The sequence below is a fragment of the Nuphar pumila genome, chromosome 1 (assembly GCF_984573655.1).
Source record: "Nuphar pumila chromosome 1, dmNupPumi1.hap1.1, whole genome shotgun sequence".
In the NCBI taxonomy this organism is placed as follows: Eukaryota; Viridiplantae; Streptophyta; class Magnoliopsida; order Nymphaeales; family Nymphaeaceae; genus Nuphar; species Nuphar pumila.
Genome location: NC_143249.1, coordinates 52,295,291 through 52,309,672, shown reverse-complemented (window position 1 = coordinate 52,309,672; position 14,382 = coordinate 52,295,291). Strand labels below are relative to the sequence as shown.

The 14,382-nt window shown below is 38.0% G+C and overlaps 1 protein-coding gene and 1 pseudogene across 2 annotated transcripts in view; one reads left to right on the top strand and one right to left on the bottom strand.

The window, feature by feature from the left end:
• PA200 (proteasome activating protein 200) overlaps positions 1-9,090 on the top strand; it is a 187,599-nt gene extending 178,509 nt beyond the window's left edge. For both annotated transcript variants that reach the window (XM_089998177.1, XM_089998185.1), the window contains exons 31-35: positions 6,658-6,739; positions 7,088-7,212; positions 7,313-7,405; positions 8,332-8,485; positions 8,930-9,090. In XM_089998177.1, coding sequence (XP_089854303.1) covers positions 6,658-6,739; positions 7,088-7,212; positions 7,313-7,405; positions 8,332-8,485; positions 8,930-8,971 — 496 coding nt within the window. In that variant the 3' untranslated portion in view covers positions 8,972-9,090. The remainder of the gene's footprint in view (positions 1-6,657; positions 6,740-7,087; positions 7,213-7,312; positions 7,406-8,331; positions 8,486-8,929) is intronic.
• Positions 9,091-9,142: 52 nt separating this feature from the next.
• LOC149848921 (transcription factor MYB80 pseudogene) lies at positions 9,143-9,881 on the bottom strand (annotated as a pseudogene).
• Between the last annotated feature and the right edge of the window lie 4,501 nt (positions 9,882-14,382).

The window sequence follows — 14,382 nt, the reverse complement described above, 5'->3', positions numbered from 1 at the left end:
AGGCACCGACTGAGGCACCTAGTCAGCGACTAAGCTGCCTCCACATAGGCATGAGGGCAATTTAGTCATTTATTATATATATGTGTGTGTGTGTGTGTGATTTGTTTTGTAAAATCATGAAACATGCTTAGTGATTATATTTATATATGTGTATGCTACTTTGCTTTTGGGATTTTTTCTGTGAAACATTGAAAGCTTGCACAATTAATTTTAATTGATTATGTTTTTATATATGTGTGTGTTACTTTGATTCTGATGAATTTTTCTATAAAAGACTGAACACATGTTTATTATTATGATTTCTGTAATATATTATTTATTTATGTATATGTTATTATGCTTCTGTGAAAGGTTGAAACTTGAAAGCATATTTTGTTATGAATATGCATATAAATAATTGAATATATATATATATATATATTTGTGTGTATAGAATTATATATGTATATTCTGGTTATACATATTAAAATATTTTGTGAAAGCATGTGTAATTTTGTACTTGTGTAATAAAATCATCTTATTAGTAAAAAAATTAAACATATTTTTATGTATATTTTGTATACTTTTTATATTTAATTGGGGTACCGACTAGTCCAACTAGTCCCGCCTAGTTCTTGACTAGTCTTTTTAGGGGTCTACCGACTAGGCACCGCTTGATGCTTTTGATTACATAGGGCATGTAGGAAAACTACGTGCTTAGTGTTTGACCTCGGAGGTGACAAGGATCGGGTATTGCAGCAGTTCCTAGAGATCTCTCGCCTTGAGGACAAGGCGAATTTGAGAAGGGTGGATTGTTACGGACCGTCCCAGATCCGACCCTAAGAAACTGTCTAGATCTAGAACTGGCCAAGAGACCTAGTCTGACAGTGACGGGAGGATGCCCTTTCTTATTTGAATTTTTATTTTTGGTCTTTTATTTCTTTTAGGAATCTTTGGTAGACTCTATAAATAAGTGTTATTATTCTTGATTAATTATGAATGAAATTTGTGAATTAATTTCTTTTTTGTTCTCCCTGTTCTTGAGTCCTAGTCCTAGATAGAATGCTCTTTTTCTCTCTTCTTTTCATGTTTTTTTCGGTTGCTTCCCACCCACAGGGATCAATATTTTCTCTGCTTGCTATTGGCCTTATCTGACGCAAAGCCTAACCAGATTGAAAACAAATTTCTCTCTTTCTTGGCTTTTTCCTGTGCCATAGCCTTCATCAGGCCGAATATGTAGAAATCGTCCCTCCCTAGGATCGAGTTCTAACACAAGCTCATCCTACAAACAAGAAAAAACACTATAATTGTCGCGCACACTCATGTCTCTTTGCTTTGTAGATCTTACTTTTTCTTGCAAAAAATATTGTCTAGCATGATCTCTTTGAGTGTACATGCCATTCATGAATTTTCATGCTTCATTACCACAAATCTTTAACTCCACATTGCTCATAAACCATACCAAAATCTTGGCATGTTTGCTTTCCCAATCCTTCATCTTTACTTGATAATCTTAAATGACTTTCTTTTTCTTTTCCAATAAGATCCTTTTCTTGTTCTCCCTCTTTCTTTGTGAGATTGAGTTGTGGCTCGAAAACCGTGCCACAGAACCCTAAAATTTCTTTCCTTTGAGGTGATTGTCCATTGCAGCCACCCACATCAAGTAGTTTGATCCATTTAATTTGAATGAGATCTCAATTTTAGTCTCTTTATCGACCATGACAAAGAAGAAGAGAGAGAATGTAGAAGAATGACAAGGGCTCTGATACCATGAAATAAAATCCCAAATATGAGCATAATCACAATGCTCATAAGTGCACACAATGTAAAGCACAAACACAAAGCCATAAAGGCAATACATAAGCCACTAATGGGCAAATACAAGGCCCCAAGGGCACACTCCACAATAGCTTACAAAGACACACAAGAAAGCACTGAAAATATAAAAAATAGTATTCTATTCACTTCGGAAATGCTTAAGAGAAGCATTCCTTCACTATGGGGGAGATCCCATTTATATAGAACTAATGAGAAGCAAAAGGGCTAGTCCTAGCCCAACAGCTAGAATGGGAAAAAATAGAAAAAAACAAAACAAAAAATAAAAATACAAAACTGCCCCTAATGGGAAGTATCTATTACATTCTGTGAAAGACAAAAATGCCCCTAGAGGGCATGACCTATTACATAAATAGAACAAACAAAAATATATATATGTATACACAATATATATATATATATATATATATATATATATATATATATATAGAGAGAGAGAGAGAGAGAGAGAGAGAGCATAACAGTGGACAATGCAAGTCATCAAGTCGTCCACTGTTAGTGGACGTGCGCCCACCGATTGTGGGCACGACCAGCAGCGGGTGCACATTTAACGTTTTAAAGACTTTTTGCGGCGGTCCAGGACTGTCTCTAAAAGTGACAAAACCATAAAAAAAAGGAATCTGATGCGCACAGCGCATCCGATCCTTTATCCGACGATTGGGCATCCATTGTTATGCTCAGTCCTACATATTACAATAGGAAGATGAAGTAACAATGGAATCCTCAAATAAATTAACTAATGATATTGCTGTTCAACCCTGAAAATAATGAGAAATCTGTTCTGACTTTAGCAGACTATGGATGTAGCAATTGTAAAGAATGGCGTCAATATGAATAATTTATAGTGTTCAGTCAGGTCTGCATGAGGGAAGAGCTTGCTTTTCACTCTTGTGGAATGGAGAGGCTGTTGGCCTGCCAACCTTGTCTTGCTTATCATGATCCATGATGGACATGTGGTATAGGGAAATCCTTAAAGTCAAGAATATGAACACCTTCAAAATTGCAACTGTAGGAGATGACCTTTAGATTTGTTTGTCATGCTCTTTCTTTTTCTCATTTAATCAATAGGGTTCAATACCATACTGACTAGGAATACGTCATTACTAGCTTGTTGGGATTATGGCTCATGAGGGATGGGCCTTCAAAGAGGGAGGTTAGAGGATCCATCTTGCAATCAGCACAAGTTACATTGAGATGTAGGATAATCCAATGCAAGGGAAGAGGAAGGAATCACACTATAGCTACTAGGCAGAGGACTACTCGCACTTGTTATATATGTTGCATAGAGCATCCCAAGCAAGCAATTGAGCACCATGAGTGGCAATTGGAGCTTAGCAACAACGGATAGTGTGGGGTTGTAATTAGGCATGCACATGAGCCGGGCTCGAGCCAAGTTTGGCATGTACAAGCTCGGCTCACCCACAAAATTACATGTACAGGTTCGGCTCGAGCTCGGCCCAAGCCTGAACCATTGGTTTTCAGGTTCGGCTCGTGTTGAGCCAAGCTAGGCTTGTTAAGCTCGTTCTGAGCACAACTCGGTCTGTGGCTCAGTTCGTTAAGCTCGTTCTGAGCACAACGGACCGAGCTAGCCTAGGCTTGGTCCGTGGCTCAGCAGGCACAAAGAGAGAGAGGAGCAAACGACAATAGAAATCCTGATTGTAGATTCTTAGGGTTAGGTTTCTTCGATGGTTTCATCTCAATGACAACAAAGGAACGTAGCCTAACCTTAATGTTGCACTACTGCCTCTAGGTACAACTTCCTCCTGAGCGGTGGCTAAGGTTTGCAGGCGGCCTTGGAGGAAGAGGGCTCCTCGTGTTCGTCGTGGCTTTGCTTGCCGCCTGCGACGACGAGTCCATCTGCACATTGAGATGGATTGGGTGGATGTTCTCGAATGCCGACTTAGTTTGTCGGTTGTTGCCGGCCGACCAGGGCTTCAGAGGGAGGGATTTCGAAGAAATCCCTCTCAAAAGAGACATGGTGGGAGAGACAGGAGAAATGGGTGAGAGGGATAGATTAGAGAGGGTGGGAGAGATGGAAGAGAGAGAGAGCTTAGAGAGGCGGTGGGAGAGACGAGAGAGATGGGGGAGAGAGAGGGATCGTAGAGACGATGGGAAAGATGAAAGAGAGATCAAAGAGACAGGGTGGGAGAGACGAGAGAGATGGGGGAGAGAGAGGGATCGTAGAGACGATGGGAAAGATGAAAGAGAGATCAAAGAGACAGGGTGGGAGAGACAAGAGAGATGGGAGAAGGGGGAGAGAGCTTAGTGAGACAGTGGGAATGGGAGAGAGGGACGACGCTCGAGGTGGGTCTGAGCACTCGAATCAGGACGATACTTGAGGCAGGGTGGAGCACTCGAGTCAGGACAACACTTGAGGTGGGACAGGGGGCTCGAGGCAGGACGAGGCTCGAGGCGGGGTGGGGGGCTCGAGTCGGGACGACGCTCGAGGCGGGGGCTCAAGTAGGTTTTAATATATATTTTATATTATAAAATATAAATATGAGCCAGGCCTTATCGAGCCTACAGAGCCATATTGAGCTCAGTTGGCTAATCAAGCTCAGCTTATTTGCTTGGCCGAGCCTCAGAGCGTAGTTCAAGCTCAACACATTTACGAGATGAGCCAAGCTTTACTGAGACGAGCTCGAGCCGGCTCGGTTTGTTGTGCATCCCTATTTGTAATTTACCTATCACAGAATTTTGCTACCTTATCATTGTCATCAGGTCACCAATTTCCTGGACCTTCTGGCATTGAGCAAGGGCTGGCCCCGTACATGGTCTTGCTATTTTGCAAAGACCTGTGCTTTGGTTGTAGTGTTTAATCAACAACAATAACAACAACAACAACAACAACAACTACGCCTTTATCCCAAAACAATTGGGGTCGGTGATAAGAACCAAAAAAGAAAATCATTCTGGGTCTTCCACATGAATCCTTCTTCTCCAATCATTTCTATCAAATGCCATGTCCTCGGTGAGGTTCGAAGCATTCATATCCTTTCCTATCACCTCCATCCAAGTCTTCTTAGGCCTACCCAGACTTCTTTTAACTAATATATTTTCTCATTTCTCCATCCTTCTAACTGAAGCATCATTAGGCCTTCGCCGAATATGTCCAACCCAAAGTTACTAGTCGAGGAAGCGGGAAGCGATACGGGAAGCGAGGCACTTCCAAAAATTTAGGAAGTGGGGAAGCGTGGGACCACTTAGAAGAAAATTACGAACCGTCTCGGAAGCGACCTAGGAAGCAAACCGGAAGCGAAGGGGAAGCGAAAAAAATGAAAAAAATGGGGAAGCGTGGGGAAAGCGCGCTTCCCAAAAAAGGGGATGCTTCCCCTCATGCTTCGGAAGCACAACGTTTCACGCTTTCGAAGCGCGCTTCCCCTTTTACCTAGGCACTTCCGGTAACTCTGGTCCAAACCACCGTAAACGATTCTCTCTCATCTTATTTTCAGTGGATGCAACACCTACCTTCTTACGTATCTCCTTGTTCTGAATCTTATCTTTTATTGTATTTCCACACATCCATCTAAGCATACGCATCTCAGCATACGAGATTTACAGTTTGGTTGTAGTGTTTAAGTATACACAAAATTTGTTCTTACATGCATGGCTGTGTTGTAGGGAATGAAAAATTAATGCACTCGGGTCAAAGCATCAGTCCTGGTCTAAGTTGGGATCAAATAAGAGAACCCACATATGATCCTCGAATCCTAGACTTCACTAGGGTGCACAATGAGAAAAGTATGCTGGGTTGAGATTTTCTGAGCCTCTTCTGCTCGTGGCCAAGTTGATCAAGGGTGCACTTGGACCTATGGTTGCATTGCCAAGTCATGGACCAATAGTTGTGACTTGCTTGATCAATTTATATGGACCCTGCTTGAGTCACTGAAGTGTTCTTGGATTCATCTACACAGATTAGTGGGTGATCCTGCAAATCTGGTGGTGAAAGAGAGGACCAACAACTATGTTCATGAGCTCTATGTTGTACCTTGTAGGTGGTGTCTTCTTTCTATGACATTGAGCTGTTAGCGTAGATGCAGATGAAAAAAAACTGTGAATCTCGTGCCTTGCAAAGAACCTCAAATAAAATTCTTGATATGAAAGCAGTATTGGAGCAAATAAAACATGTTGAAGCTCAAATAACTTGTAACTTATATGATTTTGTTAAAGCCTATGTCACACAGACTCTTCTAACAGGGCACCGCACCCGCACCAAGGCGGGTGCCACACTTGGACACAACTTCTTTTGTGTTAGGTGAAGTCAACCACACTGAGGTCCATTTCTATCCAAAAGTAGATTCAGTTAACCCTAATCAAGTTCATTTTTATCTATATTATTTATATAAATACATAAATGCACACAAATACATATAGTGTTAACTTAAAACTGTTAATATATATATATATCTCCTCCCCGCACCCCCGCACCCAAGTTTTTTTAAAGTGCCGCATCGCCGCACCCGCACCCGCACCCGCACCCGCACCTATGTGGCATAGGTTAAAGGCTATTTCAGTCAAAACTAGAAAAAGCAGTCTCGGTGAATATGAATAACAGAAGAAAATATATTCAGTATATACAAGCAGTATAACTTGTGAGACTATAAACTATAAAGTAAGCCATAAGTTTCAAAAGATAAAATCTTGATTTTATGTGGTTATATAAATTGATCCTTTATAAGGTGTTTACTTGTAAAGTGTTGACAAGGTTAATGTGATCTCTCTAGCAAGCACAATTACTCAAGCTTTTGCTTTCTGCTTGCAGGTTTTATCAAATTTAGTTCTTATTTTAGAACACAATTATCTGAAAACTTTTTGTTTCTAAAATATTATATACTTTGGCAGGCACACTTTCCTTCTCTCAGCTGGGGATAAACAACAAATCTGGATGCAAATTGAGAAACTATTGAAAGACAGCCAAGTTGAGGTGGGGGCTTCATTAACTTGTGCTATGTTTATATGTTCGTCATGGCAATTAAGAACAAAAAAGCTACTAAAAAGCCCCCAATAAATTATTTGCATGTTGAGAGATTCATACTATATACCACACATTTTCAAGTTTGTTCAAGTAATTTTTTGAAAGGCAAGATTTGTTCAAGTACTTGATGGACCGGAAACTTGGTGTCATCAAGCATAATTAATTGTTGAGGTTTCTCTTGACTTGGTTACTGAATATAAAAAGGAGAATTGTTCCAGCACCATTTTGTAGGATTTTTTATTCATATGCAGATGCGGCACACCAGAGTTTTACTTGAAGTTTTTGTGGAATATGCAGGTAAGAGAGCATGCAGCAACTATTCTTGCAGGCTTAATGAAAGGCGGTGATGAAGATCTAGCAAGAGATTTTCGCAATAGAGCATTCAAAGAGGCCCTTTTTCTCTACAAGAAACGAAGGCCGAGGTTCTATGCTTAATTCTGGGATTTTACATTTAAAATTGTCTCCCATCACCCAACACAAATTTGTTCTATTAGAATAAATGGTTAGGTTTTATCATTGCAGAAATTCGGATTTCGATGTTCCTGCAGCTTCAATGCATGGTTCTGTCTTGGCTCTGGTGGCATCAGTGTTATCAGTCCCTTACGATATGCCAAGGTGTTCTTTCTGACATTATATACAAATTTGTTTCATGTGCATTTCTCAATGTTCTGAATTTGCATCTTGTTAAGATGTATACTCAATTGGTCGCCTGAACCAGGTGAAATCTGGGTTAAATTAGTGGATCAAGCATTTACTGATTACATTTTGCTCTAGTGGGGTTTCCTATGGGTTGTAGCTAGTCTTTCATGTGATCTATTACCAAAAAGGTGTTACTGATGGAATACTCCTCTTCAATAACTCACCAACTCAGTCGACCACACTGCATGTCTTACCCTTTGGTTTTTGTATCTAAAAGAAGTAACTATTGTCAATAAGTGTCTACTTAGTTGGTTGAGATCATGTCCGTATACTTGGAATGGCATATTTATTCAGATGATATGCTTATCTAATAGAAACCTGGGGATTTTATGTACTAGAGTATGATTTCTTAATGTATGACTTGGTATTGAGCATGCTGCTTCAATCAGTTAAGTTACCCCTTTGTTAATCATATAAATGTATTTCTGGAGTTCAACTATACTGCTCTCTTCCATTTTGTCATGTTTTATTAGAATTTTCACTAGCTAAGGATCTTGTTAAGTGTTATATATACTGATTTTGTGTGCTCCATAGAAACTTTTTTCCCCAGGATGAGAGAATACTGTGGCTTATTCAATCTGCTGAGGGATAATGACACGCATTAGCAACTTATTCCCCAGAAATAACAGGGAATCACATCTTATTAATACTCGTTTGATGCCATGGCAACTTATTGATACTCGTTTGATGCTTGATTAGTAATTAGTTAATTTTCTACTAGATGCATAGTCATGATGATTGATGCTTAATTAGGTGCAAATATCTTTTAGTTGATATTGCACACTGCTTTATCCTCCAAGAGAGCATTTTATCTTAATTTCCTTTCAAATGCGTTGCTGCAGCTGGCTTCCTGATACTGTCACCTTGTTAGCTCGATTTATTGGAGAACCATCACCAATAAAATCAACAGTGACAAAGGCAGTTGCTGAGTTCCGAAGAACCCATGCAGACACTTGGATCATACAAAAGGATTCTTTCACTGAAGAGCAACTTGAGGTGAGCAATTTTATTCTTTTCGCTGAAGAGGAATTTGAGGTGAGCAATTTTATTGTTTCATTGAAGAGCAATTTGAGGCGAGCAACTTTATCTCATGAATGTTGCTCGCTGAATTTACTAAGCTGCTATCAGTACGGACTACCATTTTGTAAGTGGAGTCACTAAAGCACACATAATGGCTGCTTATATGATTCTAATACAATTATAATGAGTCATCATGGGTGTTGGGCAATTGACTGAAGCCAGCAGTAGTCTTTTCCACGTAGCTGTTGATCCTATATAAATATGGTTGGATTAGTATTAGACTATCCCTTCCATAATTAATTTTTCCTAGTTTGTTTTTCAACCGAAAAGAACAGGAGAATTGTTTTCTGATTTCTTGCACCTTATTTTTCTAGAATTGGTTACTGTTTTCTCATCCAATTATTGTTCGTATACGTGCAGATCCTGGCTGATACATCCTCTTCCTCTTCATATTTTGCTTGATTTTGTATTATTCAATTCAAATATGGGAAAACAAGACATGGTATAAGTTTTGTTAGGAAAAGAAACAAGACTTATTATAATCAATAAAATCTGTATACAGAAGAGACATTTGTGCTTCCCCCCTTATCTTTTGTTCGTAGGATTTTATTGTTAACTTTATCCTAGTTGGGCCTAAACAATGGGATTCATGAGATCATTGGCTAGGCCCCACTCGACGCTGCCTGAATTAAAGATTCCATTGCCTTTTCCAACACGTGGCCCCTCCATTGCTGCATTGTGCATCTTCTCCATCGTCATCCTCACCCTTTAATGGCAGAATTCCTCCTTTGCTGATCACCACCTGTGCATGTTCTCCCGGTGTACATGCTTTTGCTCCAAGGTGAGGCCTCCCCATCATTGCCGCAAAATGATGAAACACACCGGAACCCGCTGCAGATGCTGGGGGAAAGCTGGTGGCTATACCAGGCAATCCTTCTGCACCTTCAGCTACAAAAGCTGACTTGGCCCTGCATGGCGCACGACAAGCCAAGTTTGATTTTCTGCACGGTATCACATTTATCATGTGGTCTTACAACAAGTCCCCATGATGAAGAATGTGGGCTTTTCTGCGAATGACCGGGTGGTGTCGTAACCAGCAGCTGAGGGTTGAATCTGCCAGTTTATCCGTTTCTTGGTGAGGAGGTTGAGCATTTCGTCTTTGAAGCAGCCAAGGGCTGCCTCAGCAAGGTGGGCCACTTGTGGAGTGGTTAAGGTGGTGGCAATCTCAGCCATTAGGTGGGAGATGGGCTTGTGAATGACGGTCAATCCCCATATCAGATAGTTTCTTCTTAAGCTTGGTGTTCCAATGTTTCTTGACGTCATTGTCTGTCCGTCAGGGTAATTGAGCAGCTATCTAGGACCACCTGAAGGGCCGACCAAGTAAAAATATTAAGGTACAACAGATGAGAACACATTATTGTTTGGTCTGGTTGCTAGTGGAAGAATGCATCCTAAGAATCAACAAGGTGATTAAAATGTCGGAAAATAACGATACTGTACGATGACAAATATGACATGTTTTCTGAAATACCCTACAAGTTTTGTTATTTTTCTCATGTTCAAAAATTAAAAAGATATTTTTACCTTTCACATGCAATTTTTTAAATATATGTGAATTTTTTATTAAATATATGATTTTTTTTGCAGAATACTTTTTATTGACTCAATGTCGAAAAACTTGCATTTTCACAGTCGTTAGAAAGCTTTGGAACTTTTTTATTTTGAATTTAAACCGAAAATCTCTCTATGGTTTTATTTCAAAACCAGAATATAAGCATTCTCTTTAGACTCGATTGTAACTTTTTTGTTTGTTTTATGCTATCTTTCATTTCTGAAAATCTAGAAAAATAAAAAAAGGACAGAGATAGATGATGGTGTTAGCTTTTCAATGCCACAAGGATCACCTTCATCAGATGAATGGTTGGGAGAAATGTGCTTCAAGATAGACTGTTTGGTTATTCCAGTATGCAGACATGCTTCAATTCTAATTTTAGAACTCAAAGATGGGAATCTTAAAGGGGTTTTGGTCTTTGACTTAAAACATGAAAGTTATATGTTTGTATTTCAGCATTTCAACGATTATAAAAAATGTAGGTTTTTGAATATATATGTAATTTTCACATATTTTATGCAATTTTCTCTTAAATATATGCAGACTTATGTGACTTCCTCTTAAATATATGTGAGTTTTTCTTATATATGCAAATTTTTTCCTAAGCATGTGATTTTCTCTTAAATATATATAAATTTTCTTCTATATATGTAAATTTTCTCTTAAATATATGTAATTTTTCTTTTTTATATGCATTTTTCTCTTAAATATGCAATTTTTGCATATATTTTTTGTAATTTTCTCTTAAATATATGGAGAATTTCTCCTATATATGAGATTTTTCTCCTAAACATGTGATTTTTGCATATATTTTCTATGATTTTCTCTTAAATACATTCAGAGTGTCTCTTATATATGTTATTTTCTCATAAATATATGCAAATTTCTCTTAAATATATAGACTTTATCCCATACATGCTATTTTTTTTATAAAAATCAAATATATTTAGGAGAAAAATCACATATTTTAAAGAAATTCACATATGAAAGAAAAAAATCACATATATTTAGATGAAAAATCAAATATAGGAGAAAAATCAATATATTTGAGAGTGAAATCATATGTTTAGGAGAAAAACCACATATATAGAAGGAAATCAAATATATTTAGGAGGATAATCACATATTTTTGAGAAAATCACATATAAAAGAGAAAAATCACATATATTTAGATGAAAAATCACATATAGGAGAAAAATCAATATATTTGAGAGAAAATCACATGTTTAGTTGAAAAATCGCACATACATACGAGTAATGTGTTCCTTAGCCCCCCATTTTTGGCCCCTTCAAAAATCATAGTTTTAAGTATTTTTTTTCATGTCTGGATGTGATTTATAGGTTTTGTTTAGAGGGAATTAGCTTTTGGATCGCGGAATCTGACGTGTATAATGGTTTTCCTGGTGATCCAAAATCAATCGCTGTGAAGGTACCAGTTTTATTGGCTCATAAAAACATGCATTTTCGTCAAAAAAACATAATCCAAGAGTCGATTCTCACTAAATCGATCATGCTAATAACATCTAACGGTTCAGATGTATCATAAAACACTTAAAACCTATAAGGCATAACAGTGCAGAATGAGAAATGGGGCCTAATCTGTTCACTATATGTAAGACGCAACGGATTCCGTGTTAACAGATGAATCACACCTGACAACAGTTGGGTTGAGCCTGACCAATTCTCCTAACCAACCAGCTCATACCGAGTGGGATACTGATAGCCCATCAGTTACCCCGCCGATGCCTGCTCCTAATGTTGATTGAGACTGAATTTCAGGTGTCTTCCACTTGGTCAACTTCATTTTTCCTTTTTCAAGGGTGACAAACCAAATGCCACACGGACTGAAGGATTAGTTACCCTCTAGATCCCAACAAAGCCTACTAAATCGATTAGGCACGTTGAATTTGAAAAGTTATAAAAAAAAAGAGAAAAAAGAGAGAATGGAAAAAAAACCAAAAGTTGTCAACAGTGAGGAATGACGATGCCATTTTCCTCTAAAATGTATCACATATATATTCAGTGAACAAGAAGGCTTTGAGGGCGGGTTAATTTTTAAGAAACTTGTCCTGTCCTTATTAGTGCGGCTTCTCTTGGGCATGGGTTGTGTCAAGCTTGATATAGCAATGGACCTAATAGGAAGCTGCATCTCCATATTCAAACATCTAGTCAGGAGTCTCTTCCTCTCTAATATAGAGTACGGTATATATATACTTTAAACAGTGTTTGAAGATAGTTTGGACCAAGTGTAACCGTTGATCGCATGCGGATCATTTTTTTTAACGAGCTCAAGAGATTTAGCGGTGATCTTTACTGCCGCTAAAATTTCTGAGCAAAAAATAGAGATTCAGTGGTGGTACAACTAAATCATCTTTTTTCGAAAAAAAGAATGGAAGGCATTACACCCCACGTTTGAATGAGTTTGAAAGAAAACCCTAAGATACGGGTTTTTCACTTTATATATATATATATATATATATATATAGAGAGAGAGAGAGAGAGAGAGAGAGTACCCGCATTCTTGGGTATGAGGCGCCAATTGCAGGTATCATGTTGGGCAATGTAAGGGACAAGTTTAGCATCTTCCTCGGGTGTCCACTGGCTCCTTTTCACGTTGTCCTTCTCATTTTTTAGGTCGTAATTGTTCCTCGAGTGGTCTAAACTCTAAAGGATGGAGGACTTTGGAAGAAAAAACAAATGAGGAGGGATTAATCTGGAAGATTTTTATCTTTCAATTGTATAGCAACAAGTGGGCTAATGAAAGCTCCATGAGAGAATGGTGGTGGAAACGAGAGTTTTTTTTTTGCTGAGATCGAGGACAGAGTTAATAAACGGGATTCACGTGGGGGTTTGTAATATGAGGAAGTGCCACAGAATTGGTGCTACTTCATTAAAGAATTCAACGCCGTCGAGGGCGTGCGGGATGGGGGCAGGTATCTCACTCTCACTACGCCCGGTCAAATGCACCGAATTACGATCAGGTGCATTGTGATTGCACAATTTAACTGTGCTGCAGCACCTGATCACCAACCATCTGCGGTTGAGCTCTACAGCTGACAGGCTGTTATCTCAAAGATGGTGGGTGATGAGTGTGCAATTGTAATACCTGCAATTTTTCGTGGATTTTTAGTGAGCATTCTTATAAATGATAATTGGGCAATGATAATAAGTGTTATAAAATAAATAGATTACACCTTAGTTTTTTTTTTTCAAAATGAGTATGTCTCCTGTGAAAATCACTTTCGAAATTCATTTTTAGTGAAAATGGCATTTTGAGAAAAAATTTAGATAATTATGCTAAAATAGTGTTTAAAAGAATTTCATACGCATTTGAAATAATTTGGATTGCATGTAAAGGCATTTCATTTAAAATTTTAAATATGGTGTTGGAAAATTTTAAAGTCCAAAATACCTAATAAAATTAGTTAATAAAATAAAGAAAAAAAATGAAATGAAAAATGAGATTTAATTAAAACCAATAAAAGGTTAGAGGTTCATTGGTGGGTCATCCCCAGTAGGGTCCATCCTATGTGGCACCTCAAGGCTTAATTAAAAACTTTAAATTGAAAGCCTTTTTAAAAAGTTACTAAAAATCAATGTTTAAGAGACTAAGTCAAAACTTACTAAAATCAAGAGGGAGACCTCCCAAGAGGGGGAGTCGTCCCATCCTAAAAAATTCTACGATGGGCTTAACATTAAATAAGAAAAAAAAAAAGACCAAGTCAAAGTTGCTTGCCAAGTAAGCAAGTTTGAAAAAATTTAAAAATTAAAATTAGAAAAAGAAAACCCCATAAGAGGGTGATGTTTAGCTTATTTAGGCTATAATTCATATAATATACATCTTAATACATTATATGAATTCATAATCTAGGCTAATTCAGTAGAAAAAATATATAAAGCAAAAAAATATAGAGAAAAAAAATACACGATTAGGAAATAAAAAAAAAAGACAAAAAGAGATGAAAAATCTAGATAAAGGGTTGATATATGCTCCAGCTCTTTGATCTAGCTCAATGTCTTATAAAAAAGGGAGAAGGGGCTCACACCACGCCTATTTTGGCACTTTTATTTTTTTTGTTCTCTCTTCTCTAACTCCCTACTTTCTCTATTCTTCTTCCCCTTTTTCATTTTTCTTGGTTTTTCTTCTTCTTTCACACAACCAAGAGGAGTACACACACGTTGGAGGAGGGTTGAGCATCAAGCTTCAACCACCACACGAAGTGGAGAAGGTGTCTCAAGTACAAAAATCTGATTTTGTTTG